We start from the raw sequence: 18907 nt of genomic DNA, 5'->3' as shown, positions 1-18907 counted from the left end.
TTTTTGTAATCTGATTGAATGTATCAGATATTCATTGCTGAAACTTATCTTATTATAAGGGAGACATATCATTTATACGTGACATGTATGAAAAAGGGGGGAAATAGGATTTCATGTATTAATATAAGAAAAGGAAAGTGGGGATGTGACATCATCAGCCCATCTAATGGATATTCATGATATCATATAAGTGGTTTTAGAAAATATTGCTTATCTTTAAAATTCAATGACTTCGTTATTTGGTATCAGATTCTGATGAAATTTTCAGCATGTTGCTGAGTGAATTATACTCTATTTATTTAGATATAACTATTTTCAGCCCGGAGTACACCTTTAATATTCATTAAATCAATTACACGTAAACTGTTTCTGAAATCACTCACATGTTATCCTAGTGTTTGTCATTTTTGTCATTAATGCCATGGGAAGGATAATGTCCCCTCTATAATCAAAGTTCAATATTGATGATTTGAAGTACCAATGTTGGTACTTCTTCTATCTAAGTTATTGCTTGATTTTCACTGCATTTCTTTTCTTTTTTTTTCTTTGTGATTGGTTCACAAATGAGTACATATTGTATATGTAAAGTGATCAAAATTAAATAAAAACAATTGACATCTTCTGAGTATTGTGGTATTTTATTTGGTCTTGTTGTGACTTTGAATGTAGCATTGTTCATTTGAAAAGAACCAATACCATGCTATATCATTTCTGAGTGGCGACTCGACGTTCCCCCTGCAAAATTTCACCTGTTTTGTTTTTTTATTTCCCAAGATTTGGGGATTAGAGAAACAAAAATTGTTATCTTTCGACGGATATTATCAGAGTTATGACTTTTTGTATCGATTATGAGACGTCACATGTGAGCCGCTGCTGCCTATGTCTTTAAATATAAAATCCATGAATTTCAATGTTTAAAAAAAGCAGGACTGAAAATATTTCTCGTCATAAAAGGGTGATGTACAAAATATGTCTAATTTTCATTTTTCTGAGATGGAGGCATCGTATGGAATTTACATCGCTTAACATATGGGGCAGTTGCTCACAATTGACATCACAAGATCCAAGTTCCTAACCCTGTTGCCATGATGCACATATTTTTATTGATGGAATTCATCCAACCTTCATGGTGAGATTAGAAAGATACAGTTGTCCTCAAAAGTTTTATTAGTGAACCCCAATATGAACTGTTTATGTTGAGTGCTGAATATAGACAACGCTGCAATGTTCGGCAAGCCCAGAGAAACTAACTTTTTTAACGTAATATTTTATCCCCCAACTTCAGAATTAAATAGCTAAAACATGTCAAAGCTTGAACACTTTAGATATGTTCATTTTCTGGTAAGGTTCACAAACTTTTGAGCACCACTGTATCTCCTGCTAGATATAAGAATGGGTATTGCTAGTAAACAAATATATCAAGCTATTCTTTCTAGTATTAAGATAATTATGATTTTAACTTTTCTTCAGGGCTTCGCCTCTTAGAAAAATAGTAAATGATAATATACTTTCTAAAAGCCTGTATCACAAAGCTGTTCATATGTAGTACATGACATTGCCCAACGATGAACGTCTTGTACTTTTGAGATATTCCAGCTTTTGGTGTTGTTTCAAGAAAATTGGATTGAACCAAACAACTTTGACAAGCTTCAGATGCTTGTTAACAACAAGAATTAGAATCTCTAAAGATTGCATTTCAAATAAAGCTGATAGTAATCAAATGAGTATCTGAAGCAATATGAAACCATAGCTTTATGATCCTTCCCTTGGGCATGTGATATCGTGCTCCAAGATATAGAAAGCCAGGGCCAATGGCTGGATCTTTTAATAAAACTGTTTGTTTGATTTCAACTTGCACAAGAATATGCCTTCAATTGGTGGAGGTATAGGGATGTACTCTTTAGTAGGAAACTCATTCAAAATTAGATGTAACAGAGCAAAAGTGATTCGAATTTGTAAACTCTTTAATTCATAATACAACCATGGCTTACATTTTTGCACATCATGAAAATGTTAAGCCATTCATTGATTTCATACAATACATTTCAATATTGAGAAAGGTAAAGGGTGATCCTCTTAGATACATACACATAAAATCCAAGGCTAAAACGGAGTCAGGAACATAGACTGCACAACTTTGGATGTCTGGATAAGAGTCAATATGATAAACCCGAGGGACATTTCATCAAAATTTTCGTCCGACAAGTTGTCAGATCTGACAACTTTCCTTGATAATGATTGGCTGAGAGTCACTGTTACCATAGTAACTGTCGGATAAAACAGTACTTGTCGGATAAAACGTCCGACAAGTCCTTTCATGAAATGCTCCCCTGGAGTACTTCACATACAAAATCTGGCATTGTCTAGGGTGAATACAATCAAAAAGCTTATGGTATTTTAGTTAAATTGTGATTTCAAATTATTCCTGCAAGAGTACACAGGAGTTAATAATTTACAGATGCCCAAATATATCCCCCTGGTTCATCTGCCTCATGATCAGAAACGAAACAGGTTTCTGTTGTGATTGTGGACTTTGAGAGACCATTTTCATTCACATTTTTTTTTAAATGGTGTATTTCAAGCAGCCTATCACTCAAGACCCTTCTGTTTATTGGGCCCAACAAAATTATTTCCTTCCCAAACAAATTACAAACATAATTTAATATTATGGCAGATCCTTAGAAGTATGGGGACCTGTAAAGACTACATTCCCATATTACCTACTGGGCACTATTTCATAAAGAAACCTTTGCTTTTCTATGGTGGCAGGTGTTCATTATTATCATTATTCGAAATGTAATAGACTACAGATCAACAAGAACACTTTGATCATGGACTCCATATCCTAAAACAGTGAATGTGGAAACTTTTAACGCTACTTTGCAAAAGACTTTAAAAAGAACATGACCAACAGAAATGGACCTTTAGATATACGTTGTTTCTAAAAAATATATCTGCAGAATGAAGTTCTTGGGTCAAAAGAAGGCCTCAATAGGATTTTTTTCTCAAGACATCCACTGGTTATTTTTAGCCTGACAGCTCGTAAAACTAACATCAAATCATGGCAAACCCCCTCAAGCAAACATTCCAAATTGACAATATGAAATGTGGGAAGTGAGAAGTTCTTCATATCAGGTGTAGCATGTAATATTTGGAGATGAAAATTGAGGACCCAAAATGACATGGATAATTTCAGGAATATTGATCCATTCACCCTCATTCAAATTAAGATCACCTTTTCTCAGCAATGACCTTAATTCCAGACAGTCATAAATTCTTGAAAACCACCCAAAATGACATGGACAATTTCAGGAATATTGATCCATTCACCCTCATTCAAATTGAGAACACCTTTTCTCAGCAATGACCTTAATTCCAGACAGTCATAAATTCTTGATAACCACCGTCATGAATAGTGTGAGTGGTCATTGTGCAGGTCTGATGAAATATTTTGTATCATGTATGCAACAGTTCATTATGTTCCTAACCCTTGCACGCAGACAATGCTATAATTTATCAAAATAAACACACTCTATTCAACTATGCTGTACGGAGAGGCTCTGGATCCTCTTCAGGTAGGACCAATTTACTAGGATCAATGAAGTTTGGATCAATGACTGGTGCTCCTGCTGCTCTCCTCTCTTCCAATACAATCTGTGCTTCCTTCATTGCCCATTCCCTTCCAGTTCTAAGGATTAAACATATTTCAAATATATTATAAGCAGAGGAATTTCATGAGGAAAATAACAGTAACTGTGAAAAGAAAACAAATATGATGGGAGTTGAAAAATTAAAAAATTTTTGTTCCATAAATCATTGATGAACTCTATTTGGATTGTTCACCATAAAAGGATTTAGAAAACTATGAGAAATGGAAAGGATTTTTTTAAACAAATACTTAAAACTAAACATATCTCTCAGTTTCATTTAACATTGTCAAATGAAAACATTGACACAATTACCAGTACATTTTCATAAATATTGCAGTCCTATACATGTACACTTAGTGAGGAAATGAAATAACAATATTCTGTACATAAACACACTCAGATGGTATTCCTCAGTTTTCATTATGCAAGTTGTTTTTTGTTAAGCGTCAATAAATATGCAATTTATTTAAGAATACAAAAGGTACCATGCCACCAGAAACTGTGAATTTTATGCACCCCCCCCCCACAAATAAGTATGGGGTTTTCATATTTAGCCTTTCTAATATTAGTAATATCTTGATAAATATTTATTTCCATTGTTTTCAATTTTTATGACAATATTCAATTCTTCATACATGTAAGTGGTTGTACTACTTACGGATCAGGTATGTAGTGTACAAAAGCAGGACCAAATACCATGACAATGGAGATGGTTGTAAAAAAGATCACTCTGTATGCATATGTGTCCCAGTAGGGGTCATCATGAAATCCATGTGTTACATATGTCTAAAAAAAAAAGAAAATAAAAAGATATAAAAAGGGATAATGGGACTATTGTCAACGATGAAAAGCCCAACTCGAAATAACAAGTGGAACGCCTCTGGCAGTCTCGCCTGCATTACGCGATTTAATATAGCAGCAGTGCTAACTTTGAAAACTACAATAAAATAATCATTCACAAAAACACCATTCATATAATGACATAATACCACGTTCATTGACCATAAATGACATTTGAACGGTGACTTAAGACTTGTCAACTACACCCATGTCCACATTTCATTCACTCTATCAATAAACTTTCAAAGTTATGATGGCAATTCAACAATTACCCCAACATGGCCTAAGTTTATTGACCTTAACTGACCTTTGACCTTGGTTTTGTGACCTGAAACTCACAGGGGATGTTCAGTGATACTTGATTACTCTTATATCCCAAGTTTTATGAACTAGATCTATAAACTTTCAGAGTTAGGATGGTAATTCAACAAATATCGCCAACATGGCCAAAGCTCATTGACCTTTAATGACCTTTGACCATGGTCATGTGACCTGAAACTCGTACAGGATGTTCAGTGATACTTGATTACTCTTATGTCCAAGTTTTATGAACTAGATCCATAAACTTTCAGAGTTAGGATGGTAATTTAACAAATACCCCCAACACGGCCAAAGTTCATTGACCTTAAATGACCATTGACCATGGTCATGTGACCTGAAACTCGCACAGGATATTCAGTGGTACTTGATTAACCTATTGTCCAAGTTTCATGAACTAGATCCATAAATTTTCAAAGTTATGATGGTAATTCAACAAATACCCCCAACTTGGCCAAAGTTCATTGACCCTAAATGACCTTTGACCTTGGTCATGTGACCTGAAACTCAGGCAGGATGTTCACTCATACTTGATTAACCTTATGTCCAAGTTTCATGAACTAGGTCCATAAACTTTCTAAGTTATGATGTCATTTCAAAAACTTAACCTTCGGTTAAGATTTTGAAAATAATTCTCCCAACATGGTCTAAGTTCATTGACCCTAAATGACCTTTGACCTTGGTCATGTGACCTGAAACTCAGGTAGAATACTTGATTATCCTTATGGCCAAGTTTCATGAACTAGGTCCATATACTTTCTAAGTTATGATGTCATTTCAAAAACTTAACCTTAGGTTAAGATTTGATGTTGACGCCGCCGCCGTCGGAAAAGCGGCGCCTATAGTCTCGCTCTGCTATGCAGGCGAGACAAAAAGTACATATCACTGTTTTGTTAAGGGAAACTCAGAAGACAAGGCAAAAGTGATTTTGCGTCTCGCCCACTTATGAAAATAACCAGAAATATTGTGATTAGTTTGCGAGGGCACGCAACAGAATTGTATCAAAACTTCATTATGAAATTACTGGGATGGAATAAGACTTGTCATAGGAGCCTTGCACGTTAACTTTAATGTTGACCTAAAAATGACCTTTGCCTTATCATGTGACCTCCGAATGCAGCATAACATGCAGGTCCCCCAAGTCCATCTACCATCCAAGTTTGGTTGAAAAACGACTTACGGTTGCAGAGTTAGGTGTCATAATAGAGTCTTGCATGTAAACTTTAACGTTGACCTGAAAATGACCTTTGACCTTACCATGTGACTTCCGACTGCAGCATGACATGCAGGTCCCCAAGTCCATCTACCATCCAAGTTTGGTTGAAAAGTGACTTACGGTTGCGGAGTTAGGTGTCATAAGAGTCTTGCATGTAAACTTTAACGTTGACCTAAAAATGACCTTTGACCTTACCATGTGACCTCCAACTGCAGCCTAACATGCAGGTCCCCAAGTCCATCTACCATCCAAGTTTGGTTGAAAAGTGACTTACTGTTGCGGAGTTAGGTGTCATAAGAGAGTCTTGCATGTAAACTTTAACGTTGACCTGAAAATGGCCTTTGACCTTACCATGCGACCTCCGACTGCAGCATAACATGCAGGTCCCCCAAGTCCATCTACCATCCAAGTTTGGTTGAAAAGCGACTTACGGTTGTGGAGTTATGTGTCATTGGTTTGTGAGGGACGGACGAGGGACGACATTTGGATCCCTAAGTCTCGCCTTCACCTCTGGTGGGCGAGACAATAAAAGGGGTGGCGTCTCAACGTATATCTCAACCCATGGAGAGGTTTCAACAACGCAGCTGAGTCAATCCACTTTTGTGTACGATCGGTGCGTGTGTCCACATGCACGATATGTCTGTGTGGTAAATGAATTGGATGTTTCGAATTGGCGAATCAAAATTTTCCCATCATTGTGTCCCCGTTCCGGAAGTGCATAATTCATGACGTTCTTACTTAAATATGCAGCAATTTCAGGAGGAGAAAAGTTTTTCATATATTTGAAAGGATTTGTGGATACTTTCATCTTATACAAAGATTTGGCTAAGAATTTTTGATTTTTTAATGCAAAATTGAAGGTTGAAGTAGGGACTTCAGTCACATGACATTTCTCGTTGACTGCGATCCCTCTCCATGCAGTCAATGGGAGCCCATTGACTTTGTAGGCCTACACACTAACGAGCGGTCTGCTTTTGGAACGCGATTTGTGAATGAACTGAGAAAGACAGACTTGTGACGCGTTGTTTTCAAAGGCTCAGGGCATCGTTCTGATTGGTCAAACCTCCTCATAATTATAAAGAACTGATGAATTTACATGAAAAATTAACATACCCCAAAAATAGCCATTTCCGTCACTGTCTTAGAAGTGAAATGGTAGTTGAGAGAATATCTTCAGCTGGCACTCTAGGAAGGCGTCAATGGGATTCACTATTTTTTGGTACGTAGCATTATCATTATTATTTGTTGCTATTTATGATGTTTCTCGATTTTTATTGAAAATTTGCCATGCCTTGCTCGGCAGAGTAACATGATGTCCCAGTAATTTTTTTAACGATTTCTTACTCGGTCCGAGCGAGCAGAGGCAGAACCCCCAGTCGATAATGACATCATCATCATATTTCGAGTGGATTCGTCCACTGATCAAGAGGGGTGAAAAATAGGAGGGTCACGATTTTTACGTAATTATATTTATCTAACACGTTTGAAAATTAATGGAAAATAATCTTATAGGTTATCACAGAATTATAAGATTGATAAAGAGCTCAAATGATCATTAAAATCATTTATTGAAAATGAATTACACTGTTGGAATACTTTGTTCCCTATGACGAATGGTATCGTGCCACAGTGAGATTTCGTAATACCCTTGGATCATGCTCAATTCTTCTGCGATTAAACAAGATCGACCGTCTTTAATCAATACATGAATAAACATCATAATCCTTATTCATATAATGCGAGCGCGAAGCGCGAGCTAATCTTTTTTGTTGAAATTTTAATGTATTTTTCCTAAAATTTGAACATTCTGGGCAATGTTTGCTTTCCTGAAAAAAGATGTATATATATGCAACTAAATAATTACTACAAACGCGAAGTGCGAGCAGAAATGAACTGATGGAAAAGGTATCTGTAACAGACCTCAATTGCAGTTAGCCATGAAGACGTTCCGTTTTCAACAATTAAATAATGCGAGCTGACATTTTTTAAACATTTTGACCTAAAGAATGGAAATTCTAAGCACTTTTTGAAACTTAAAAAGAATGTAATAAACAATTGATGCGAGCGCATAGCGCGAGCGGAAAATTTCGAGATTTAGACCTACAAACGAGACACTCTATTCATGTTTTGTAAATCATGAAAAGGATGAGTAATTGGGGGTCTTCCTTACGTTAATAATGCGAGCGCAAACATTTTCATACACCTTTTGAACTGATTGAAAAGGTACCTGTTAAGGACTGCTTGCACTTAGCCATGAAGACCTTACATATTTCAACAATCAAATAATGCGAGCGCAAAGCGCGAGCTGAAATTTTTTGACATTTCTACACAAAGAATTGAAAATTTTAATCAATTTTTGTAATCGTGAACAGGATAGCTATATAACTAAACAATTGATGCAAGCGCGAAGCGCGAGCGTAAAAATCGAGATTTTGGCCTAAAAACGGGACACTCTGCTCATGTTTTGTAAATCATGAGTAATAGGGGACCTGCCTACATTAATGATGCGAGCGCAAAGCGCGAGCATAAAATTTTGATATTGTGCTCTGAAACTGGATAATGATTTACATAGAGAACAAGTTGAGTATCTGAATCTGATCTGAATAAACATGCGCGCGCATTTCAGATTTAGCCCTAGGCATTCTAAATACATCTTTTATCATGAAAATCAAAGCAGGCGCGAAGTGCGAGCTTAAATTATTTCATATTCCGATCTGAAAAGTCAATTTCAGCTCTATATTTCAAGCAGCTTGTAGGAAAATTGTGAGCTGGATATGGATGGCAGTTAATAAAGAGCTGATATTTTTCATTATCATTACTTTGAGTTTTGACATAGGACCGGGACATCCTTAGGACATGTCATCATATTAAAATGATGACTATCTTCCTATTCCTCTTGCTAAGCACAAGGGACAATGTAATTATTAAATCTTATTTATTAATGCCCAATGAGGGTGAGAAATCTGATGATATTATGTTCTGAGAACTGGACCTTTCAAGCACTTTTGTGATTAGGAATGGGATGCATCAGTTAATCTATTTATTAATGCGAGCGCATAGCGCGAGCCAAAATTTTTGATAAACTCATGAAAAGGGGATTTTAAGTAGTTTCTTGTTGTATAATCAATATTGAGACAGACATAACTCGCCAATCAAAATGCACGTAGCATTATCTGATACGTTTTGACAATCAGACCTGAAAAGGGATATTTTGAAAACTAAATGGAATACATGAAAATGATAGGTACCTGAAAAATCAAAATTTGCAAGCACGCAGCGCGAGCAGAAAATTTTAAAATTCAGACCTTAAACTTTCATTTTTACAGAGCACTTTTAAAAATTGATTTGGAAACCACACAAAATAATGAAAGTTCAATTTCCGAGGTGAAATGTATAATGTATATTGACTTCCAAACCTGATATTTAAGCTCCATATTGAACGAGATATGTAAATCACCTAACAGGGAATGCGAGCGCGAAGCGCGAGCGAAAATTTTAGTGACATGAGAGATTCTTTTTATTTTCCAAGTCTTCCCCTCATCTTATTTTATTCACTCGTCTTCCTCCTCTTCTTTTTTCCTCTCTTTTCCCTCTTTTTTTTTTCTTTCTTTCCTTTTTTTCTTTTTTTCGCTACGCCAATAGGGTGATGATAATAAAATTATCATCTTCGACACTTTACCAAGTGTATTTACTATTTTAATAACGCTGATCTGGATATGTACTACGGGAAAACGTAAGTGTGACCATCTAGATCTAACTAAAAAAACACTTACGAACATTTTATTTCATAATGTCGTCCGGAACGAACACACCATATTTTTACAACACGAAAATCTACAAGTGGGGCTTTACTAAACATCTTCGGAAGAGTAGAGTCTTGTCAATAAAAGTCAGCGTTTATCACTTATTTTCTTTTTTTTGTGGAATTCAGTGACTCCTTAAAGGCTATGATATGAAAAGTTTTAAGGAATATTGCATTAGTAGACTGGCATGGCCTGGTTGGGTCGGGGATGGGGGGGGGGGCAAATTCAAACACGAGAAAAAATTCAAAAATCATAACAATCAAGACAATGTCGATCAATCATTCAATGAATGTCTTTGAAAATGAAATATCAAATATCAAAGTAATTCCAAGGTTATCAAACTTCCCTTTATCAGTTTATATCAAACGAATATTGATATTAAATAGGGAGAGATAATTGGAAACTTCATTTACAGCAACAACCAAAATGCTATAGATCTTACAGAATTATGATTCTATATTTCATAAATCAAGTTCAAGGTCATAACCCATGTGAATTTTCCACCACAAAAAAATAATGGTTAAAAATTCATATGCTCACTATTACTGCTAAATAACATAATAAAGCTCAATCTGCATTAAAATTCCAGTATAATTGACACTACAAAGGGGGAAATGTGATGAAATTATGATTACATATTTCATTATCAAGTTCAAGGTTATAACGTGAATTTCCCACCAATGGTTAAAAAAATGTATGTGCTTACTAATAAATGACATAATAAAGCTCAATCTGCATTACAATTCCTGTTGAACTGACTCTAGAGGGAGAATGTGATGAAAATTACATGATTTCATATTTCAAGGTCAAATTTAAGGTAATAACACTTTTGATATTCCAGGTGGTGGTCAAAAAATATATTTTCATACTTTTGAATAGCATTAGTACACAGTAGGTATGTTGCAAAAAAAAATCTCAGAAATAAGGTGTTTTCTTCATGGCATCTTTTAGAGCTCATCAAGACCTTTAATCTAACACCTCATTTATCTCAATAGCCCCAGAAATAAAGTTATTGTAGTTTTAATGTCGTATAAATTGCCTATTCAATTCTTATGTATTCCTTTGTTTTTTAAGCCAAAAGTTGTAATCTTAATTGGGACCAAGGTGAACTAATAGAAAACAACAATGCGCATACATTGGCATATGGAAGTGCCCAACAACACTCCCAAAAATTACAGACGCCATTGAAACAGGGACATAAAAAACACACTTAGCGTCAGTAGATTTCATTCAAATTTCACCACAATAGAGTTAAAATGTTGCTCTATCGGAATGAATACCTTTTAGAGTGGGATGATACCTGTAAATGTGAATAGCAAGGCCAAAATTCCAGTAGCACAGAGTCGCAAGATCACCGAGTGAGATTTTTTTTCAAGTTAGACAGCTGCCATAAACATTCAACTACGTAAAAACAATGATGTCATGGGGAATAACCTTTCCTTGCACATGCAAACACAATACAAAGCAATGCCCCCACAGTCGCCCTGCAATTATAGCCAGCACACTCAATGCCTCATTCAGAATGCACCTACAGGGCACTTTTGCAACATACCTATACACAGCATATTCAACTAAACATTTCCATTTTAATTGACCAAAAAGGCAAAATATCATAAAAATTGTTTTATATTTATCGACCAAAGCAAGTATTTTACGATTCGTGATATTTATCGGCCGATGCAAGTATTTTTAAAATCTAAGTTGGCAGCTCTACACGCGTGTGGTATCTAGGTGTCGACAACAAAAGAAGGCAAAATGGCGACGTAAACAGACTGGGTAAATTTACTAATACTTAAGGTTGGCGGGCGCCGACCACCCTGAAAATTTTCAGGGCAAATCCGCCAACAGTGAACTTCCCCGACAACCTTGGCCGACACCTGCAAAACAGGCCTAGATCTACACAAAAAGCTGAATTATATAATAAACAAAAACAATCTGCTTTTCAGATCCTAAAATAAACTTGTTGATTATTTCGTCCACGATTTCTTCCCGGGATTTCTTTGACTCACTCACTACTACGCTATATACGATACGACCTCGACTCGAGGCCCAATATAATTCTCTTTCTCTTTTGAAGGAAGCGCTTTTACGTCTTTAAGATGGTAGTAAATACGCTCAAAAATAAAGTGAGGAGAGAGGGGTACCGTGGGTTACTAGGTTGGGCAATGTAATTTAGAGGTTACGAATTTCAGTTGATAATGTCATGTCACTTATTTTGTCAAAAGTAAAGTGTGTAAAAATAATATAAAAATTCGATCTAAATTTTATTTCATCTAGTCCCAGCCTTATGTAGCTACATCTACAGGCCTACATACATGTAGTGTATTATTTAAAACTAGAAATCTTCTTTCCTGTCAATTAAGCTATACTTTCAAAACATTTTAAATCGCAATTAATTATAATAAGAACAAAAAAATCGTAATATTATTAAAGTACATGTATTATGAATGACTAAAAATATTTCTCACGCTCGTGATGAGCACATCCATTATTTTATAGGCGAGTAAAGAACAATACAAATGAACATAGCAATAATTGACAGTGATAAACGAATCTTGATTGGATATCAGGGTGCTACATAACTTTTTTGAAGCACTTGCCCAGTCGGGCAAGTAAATTTTCAAATAGTTGGAAAATACTTGCCCGAATATAGATTTCACTTGCCCGAAGATATCCTTCAAAACAAAGTTTTATTGCTCCAAAATAAGTTATAGCCTTATAGTTTTACATACCATACCATTGACGGCTTTAAAAAAACATTTTTCAACATGACTACTAATGTACCTTGTAGTTGTATTTCTTTTTTTTATGATTTTTATCTTGAACATCATGACAAAATAAATGGTAAATATGCTCTTTAATTAATTTCCCAATCTCATTTATTTTCCATATATTTTGGAGGGGACTAGGACACACAATAAAAAAAGGGGAAATCACTGAAAATAACCAGAGAAAAAAAAAATTAAGAGAGGGGGAGAAAATGAAAGAAAAAAAGTAAGAAGAAAGGCAGAAAGGACAAAGAAATAAAGGAAGGAAGGAAGAAAGAAAAAAAAAAGAAAGAAAGAGAGAGAGAGAGAGAGAGTGGCTGCGGGGAAGAGAAAGATGGAAAGATAGAAAGAAAGGAAGAAAGAAGGGAAAGGAGGATGGAGAGAAAAAAAAATAGAAAAAAAAATGAGGAAGAGAAAGGAAGGAAAGAAAGGAATGAATAAAAGGAAAACAAGAAAGAAAAAAGGTAAAGAGAAAGGAAGGAAAAGAAAGAAAACGAGAGAAAGGAAAGAAGGAAGAAAGGTAAAGGATTGATGGAAGGAAGGAAAAGAGAAAGACAGAAAATGAGAGAAGGAAAGAAGGAAGATAGGAAGAAAGAAAAGGTATAAGGATAGATGGAAGGAAGGGGAAAAAAAAGAAAAGAAAGATACAACGAAAGACAGAAAGAAATGAAGGAAGGAATGAAGGATAGAGATGAAGGAAGGCAGAAAGAAAAAATAAGGAAGAAAAGAAAGGATGGATGGAAAAAAGAAAGATCAAAAGAACTAAAGACAGAAATAAAGAAAAACAGAGAGGAAAAAAGAAGGAAAGAAAGGAAGGAGAAAGAAAGAATGAAAGACAAAAAGAAAGGAAGGAATGAAGGAAAGAAAGAATGAAAAGAAAGAATGAAAGGGATGAAGAAAGGAAGAAAAAAAGACAGGAAGAAAAGGTAAAGAATGGATGGACGGAAGGAAGAGAGTAAGAAAGAATGAAACGAAGGGGAAAAAGAAGGGGAAAAAGAAGGAAGGATTAAAGAAAGAGGTAAACAAAGGTTGGATGGAAGGAAGAAAGAAAAAAAGATAGAAAGAAAAGAATGACATAAAGAAAGACAGCTATAGTAACAGAAAAAATGAACAAAAGAAGTAAATTTATAAAGAAATAAAGAGATTCAAAAGAAGGAAAATAGGCAGAAAGAAATTAGAGAGGAAGAAAGCTCAAACTATCCTGTCATAAATAAAGAAGAAAATTTATCAATTTCCTTGGCTAAAAAAAAATAGTTACGAAAGAAACCACGTTTATCAACATACACACAAATGCATATGTGGGACTGTCAAACAATGTATTTCAGTGTGTGCGATACAGACGATCATTCGAAACCCGATCTTTTTTAAGCATAAACAGAAGTGAAAATTTCTCCTTTTACTGCTTACAAATGACAGAGCTACTCAAATTTTTAGGAAATATGGACATTACAAGAATTTTCATTGGTAAGAAATGTGAATTTTGACAGTTCTGTGGGAGATTTCTTCCAGAGCAAACTTCGTTCGTGCAGCACGTGCACCGTACTCTGTAAAAACTTAACTACATGCATCGGCTGCGTGGACTAGGCGCTAGCTAGCTAGGTATGCTAGACTGCCAGTGATTCTGTGTGTGTGTGTATGTCTCTGAGCTGTGTGTTTATTGCAGAAAATGGCGAAAATTTTGCAATTCGAATTATAAACTTTTTTGAAAGAAGAAATAAATGATATTGCTTTCTTTTTTCTCTTTTTCTTTTCTATAATTTGATGGTGAAATATGGGGAATCTTTCTAAAATAAAATTTCCATAGGAGAATTTTGCTTGCCCGATTCGGGCAAGCAGTTTTTGTCTTTGCTTCAAAACACTTGCCCAACTCTCACCTATGGGTACATTACCGCCGCCGTGCACAGGATAATCGCTGGCACGGCACTTGCAATAAGTTTTTTATTCTTATTTAAAAATTTGAAATTTATCTACATTTTACATGAAGTAAGCTTTGGATATGAAACTTACCGAACGATATGAAGCCAATTTCAATTCCTCTCTGTCTTTCTGGTACTTTATATCGATGATTTTTCTTGATGTCGAAGCAGGCATGGCCCCGATTAGCTGGTTCTCTCTATACGCACAGAGAGGGCACGCGATATTATTTAATAAACTTGCTTGTTTACGTCGTTTACGTCAGATCAGCTGTACTGCTGACTGCGTTCTAGGCGCTCCGCATTTTTTTTGCTGTTCAGCGTTATTTTATGATGTAGCGCCATCAGCGATTATACGTGACATGCAACCTGTTGATTTTTGGTACAATTTCCTATTATGCGCCGGCGACTTGAATCTAGACTGTTCGATAGGAAAAATTCGCATTTCGATTGTTGTTTGCGTAATTTCCACCGCAATATTAAGGATCGGACGGAGTAACTGGCTGAGATTTGGAGGTAAGCGTTTAAAATCCATTTTTATAGATAAGTTCGTGCTGATTTTTAAAATTAGATTACATTATAAGATTAAGATTACTAAATTTAGTATATTGTGAAGATTTAGGTGTGTTTCATATTCTCACATTCGTTTGATGAATGAAAACGTCAAAATTCATTATGAAATGACATGCGTTGTGCGAGGTTAGTATACTAACCTCGCATGTTGTGTGAGTGGCCCGACTCTTTGCTTCAAAACACTTGCCCGAAACTTTTACTTGCCCCGGGCAATCGAATCGGGCAAGCGCTTATGTCGCACCCTAGATATTATTAGTATAAACATCAACAGAAGTCTTATGAGAGTTATAGTTTCAGTGAGTATCTGAAAACAAAACAAACATGCAAATTATATAAGTTGGGGACACTGTCTCGTGAATAACGATGCCCATTATTTGGAAGCCTCGGAAGAAAACTTCCGAGGCTTCCACATAGAGTCGGAACATTCTTTGGCCTGGGCGCGGCGCAAGCTCAAAGGGATACGCATGCGGTCCGTAGCTGTAGTCGGTCATTGACATTGACATAAGCAACACGCATTCACAAAATTAATCGCACTTTCTTAGGATGTAGCGATCCAGACATTGGGAAGTATGGAGTAAATTTATCGATGTGAATAAATCTATTTAAAAAAGTATAAACTGTAACTGTAAGTATAAAATGAGATTGAATTTAAATCATTTCCTTTGAGTCTTTTTGCAGTTATCAGTAGGGCCTACTTGAACTTTGCCTTTCTGCTTCAATCGCAATTCGCAAAACCGTTACGGCTGTGTGGCCGGAGAAGCATTAAATAGACATAAAATGTGGTGCATTTAGCAGCAATCTTAGACCAATAGCTTCGGTCTCTGTTATGTTGGTTGTTCAGCTGAACTCCGTTGGCTTCACTCACCAAATACAGAGACCGAAGTTCTAGCGCGATCTGTACAGGGGACTCAATGGCCATATGTTTATGTGTATTAAGTTCGGATAAAACAGGGCAGTGAAGTTGCGCGACAGCCGAGGTAAGTCACTGTTTTTGTTCCTTTTAACTTGATTTTCCCAGTTTTTTGGCAATTGATGCCAAGAGGGAATATTAATTTGCATTTCGGTCGCGTTAATTTTCAAAAGTTTGATTCATTAAAGACAAAAATTGAAGAGCCCCGACGGGGGGATTTTGCATTGTAAGTCCCCTAATGGTGGCTGCACGATAGCGAGCCGTCTGTGTATGAGGAGAAATTTAGAAATTAAAAAATGTTAAAAAACTCCTCGAAACAGACAGCTGCCAGCTGTCTACAGCAATCTAAGCTCGTCGATATTGATATTTTCGATAGCTAACACTACAGTAACACCCCCCTCCCGAACCCTCCAGGCTACACGGACGTCTCAGACTCAGAGGCAGAGCTAACGTTACTTATTTGGACAGCACCCCCGCCTTACATCTTTCCGAATGTGTGGGACAATAGCAAAACCTACGGGATCTGATGCGTCTGATTCCGATTCAGGACGGGTGCCTTCTCTGATGATTTCTTCTACCCGTGCAGGGTCGACCTCTGTCTGTTTTCCTATGATAAATTCTGACTGCTCAACTTTCTTAGTTGTAGAACTGTATACTCGGCATGGAATCGACCTTAAATTGGGACGAACAATGGATGAACTTCCCGTTAGAACTTTGCTTCCGATTCTCCACACTCGGCCAAGAGACGCCATGTTGGACGAATGTTTATCGAAATGTTGTCGAGAGTTCGCCCTTTCGGCCGGCCCAATAGGGCCTTGGGCCGGCCGGGAGCGAGGGGCCGTGACCGAGTGGCTTGATTGGAGATCCGAGGGTTCGATTCCCAGTACGGCACATAATTATGCCCTTGAGCAAGGGAGTTTTTCCACATTGGCTGTTTTTATCGTACATCGAATAAATGAAAATGATAGGCATTATGAATATCAATGTGTGGACTTGTTTGTTAAAAAAAGGGGGAAAGGGGTGCGGCCGGGGTAGGCCTATACTGATCTGAATCATCAGAATATGGGGAGGAGGGGGGGGGGGGGGGTTAAAAATATGGGTACGTAGGGGACAACTGAAGAAAGTGGGGGAAATATATCACAATTTTGCTCAGATCGCTATAAGTGCACTTTTATATTACAATTTTTTCCCGATGTGGTCAGTATATCAAGTCAACTTAGTAACTTGTCCATCTGGTACCGGGTTTCCATTAAAAAAGACACTTAAATTAAGAAAAGAATTTTTTTATAACATGTTTATTCAGAAGGAATAAAAATCGTATTTAAATGAAATATTAAAAAAAAAACATAGCTGCGCACCATAATTATTGCTAGCCTACTACTAGCCTAGGTGAAGATGGCGAACAATAGATCTATATGGGCCTATACGATCGCGAGGAAATACATTTTCTTTTTTTTTTTGCTTGTCAATTATTTTTCATGGACGAAATGAAAAAAAATCTTGGTTGAAAACCGTTTTTTTTGGGGGGGGGCTTGTCAAAATTTTCCTCGGGAAAATTTGCCCCCCCCCCTTTCGTAATATCATGGATGATCCGCCCCTGCTCCTTTCACTTTTTTACAATCTAGAATCATGAAGAAAGTGAAGAAAAATCGACTTGGATTCTGCACATATAAGTTCACATCACAAGTTTTTAGGCTTATATGCCTATTTTATGAACATGAAATGGTTAATTCTATTTATGGATATTGTGTAGTATTTCATCAAATTATCCGATTCACTTATTTATTATGACTTATACTGTGGAATGCAAGATATCCATGTCGGATAGGGACTGCTGAAAATATAAGCAACTCCATATTAGGCCCCTACTTTATAAACTTCCCAATATTTCACGGACTGAGGGCAGGGACCGTGACAATAAACTACTGAAGAAAGCCAATAAAGGAAATACTAAGTGATCAAGGTAGACAATATTCGGATCAATACACAATCGGAAAAAAACAAACAACAGGGGACTCAAAGAGAAAAAGAGGGACAGAGAAAGATAAACATACTAAGAAAAGAAAAAAAAGGAAATATATTTTTTTTCATAATTTGATGGAATAGGGTTTAATTTGGTTATAGGACATCGCTTCTCACTCACATAGTGGACCATAATTATGCTCTTCGTGAATTTAAAAGAATCCTTTAAAAAAAGTTCCTTTTGGGTAAACATAATTAAGCTCGATCGCGCTTCGCTCTCTCATTGCTTCTCATTGGTGAAAACGGAGAGCATGATTGCAAAATTTGCTTGTAATATCCCGTTTTCAAATATATCAAACATTTCCAGCTCGCGCGGCCTTCCCCTTATTTGATTAGTACATCGTTTCCATAAATTCCTACTTAAAGGTCAAGTCCACCCCAGAAAAATGTTGATTTGAATACATATAGAAAATTCAAACAAGCATTATTCTGAAAATTTCATCAAAATCGGATGTAAAATTAAAAAGTAATATCCCATTTTTATTCGTACATCGTTTCCATAAAAGGCCAAGTCCACCCCAGAAAAATGTTGATTTGAATAAATAGAGAAAATTCAAACAAGCATTATGCTGAAAATTTCATTAAAATCGGATGTAAAATAAGAAAGTTATGAAATTTTAAAGTTTCGCTTATTTTTCACAAAACAGTGGTTATGCACAAATTAGTGACATGCGCAAAGAAAACAGTCGATGTTGTCCCTCACTCACTATTTCATTCAGTGTTTTTTATTGTTTGAATTATATTTCGATCATTTTTTTTTACAGATTTGACAATAAGGACCAACTTGATTGAACCATATAGTATTAAACAATGCCAATATTGCACATGTTTAGGGAGGAATTATTCGTTGTTGAATTCACACAATATTATTTTGAATATTTCATATTTCACATA

General features: G+C 36.1%; 1 protein-coding gene across 1 annotated transcript; it reads right to left on the bottom strand.

The window, feature by feature from the left end:
* Positions 1-1946: 1946 nt before the first annotated feature.
* On the bottom strand, positions 1947-16964 carry LOC129255572 (NADH dehydrogenase [ubiquinone] 1 beta subcomplex subunit 11, mitochondrial-like). Its single transcript, XM_064097149.1, has 3 exons — positions 16510-16964; positions 4309-4436; positions 1947-3688 (listed from the first exon to the last, which is right to left on the bottom strand). Exons 1-3 carry the CDS (start codon positions 16741-16743, stop codon positions 3541-3543), a joined length of 510 nt encoding a protein of 169 aa, XP_063953219.1. The 5' UTR covers positions 16744-16964; the 3' UTR covers positions 1947-3540.
* Between the last annotated feature and the right edge of the window lie 1943 nt (positions 16965-18907).

Source organism: Lytechinus pictus, chromosome 3 (genome assembly GCF_037042905.1).
Source record: "Lytechinus pictus isolate F3 Inbred chromosome 3, Lp3.0, whole genome shotgun sequence".
Taxonomy (NCBI): Eukaryota; Metazoa; Echinodermata; class Echinoidea; order Temnopleuroida; family Toxopneustidae; genus Lytechinus; species Lytechinus pictus.
The sequence above is the reverse complement of the archived record's forward strand: the minus strand, read 5'-3'. Positions and strand labels throughout refer to the sequence as shown.

Bases quoted from the DNA above. Each gene is read 5' to 3' on its own strand.
- LOC129255572 (XM_064097149.1), bottom strand. From the start codon at position 16,743: ATGGCGTCTCTTGGCCGAGTGTGGAGAATCGGAAGCAAAGTTCTAACG. The intron at 4,437-16,509 runs GTAGGTTTTGCT...TTTTTTTTTTAG, and splicing joins AATCAGACGCATCAGATCCC to ACATATGTAACACATGGATT. The intron at 3,689-4,308 runs GTAAGTAGTACA...TTTAATCCTTAG, and splicing joins GTACACTACATACCTGATCC to AACTGGAAGGGAATGGGCAA.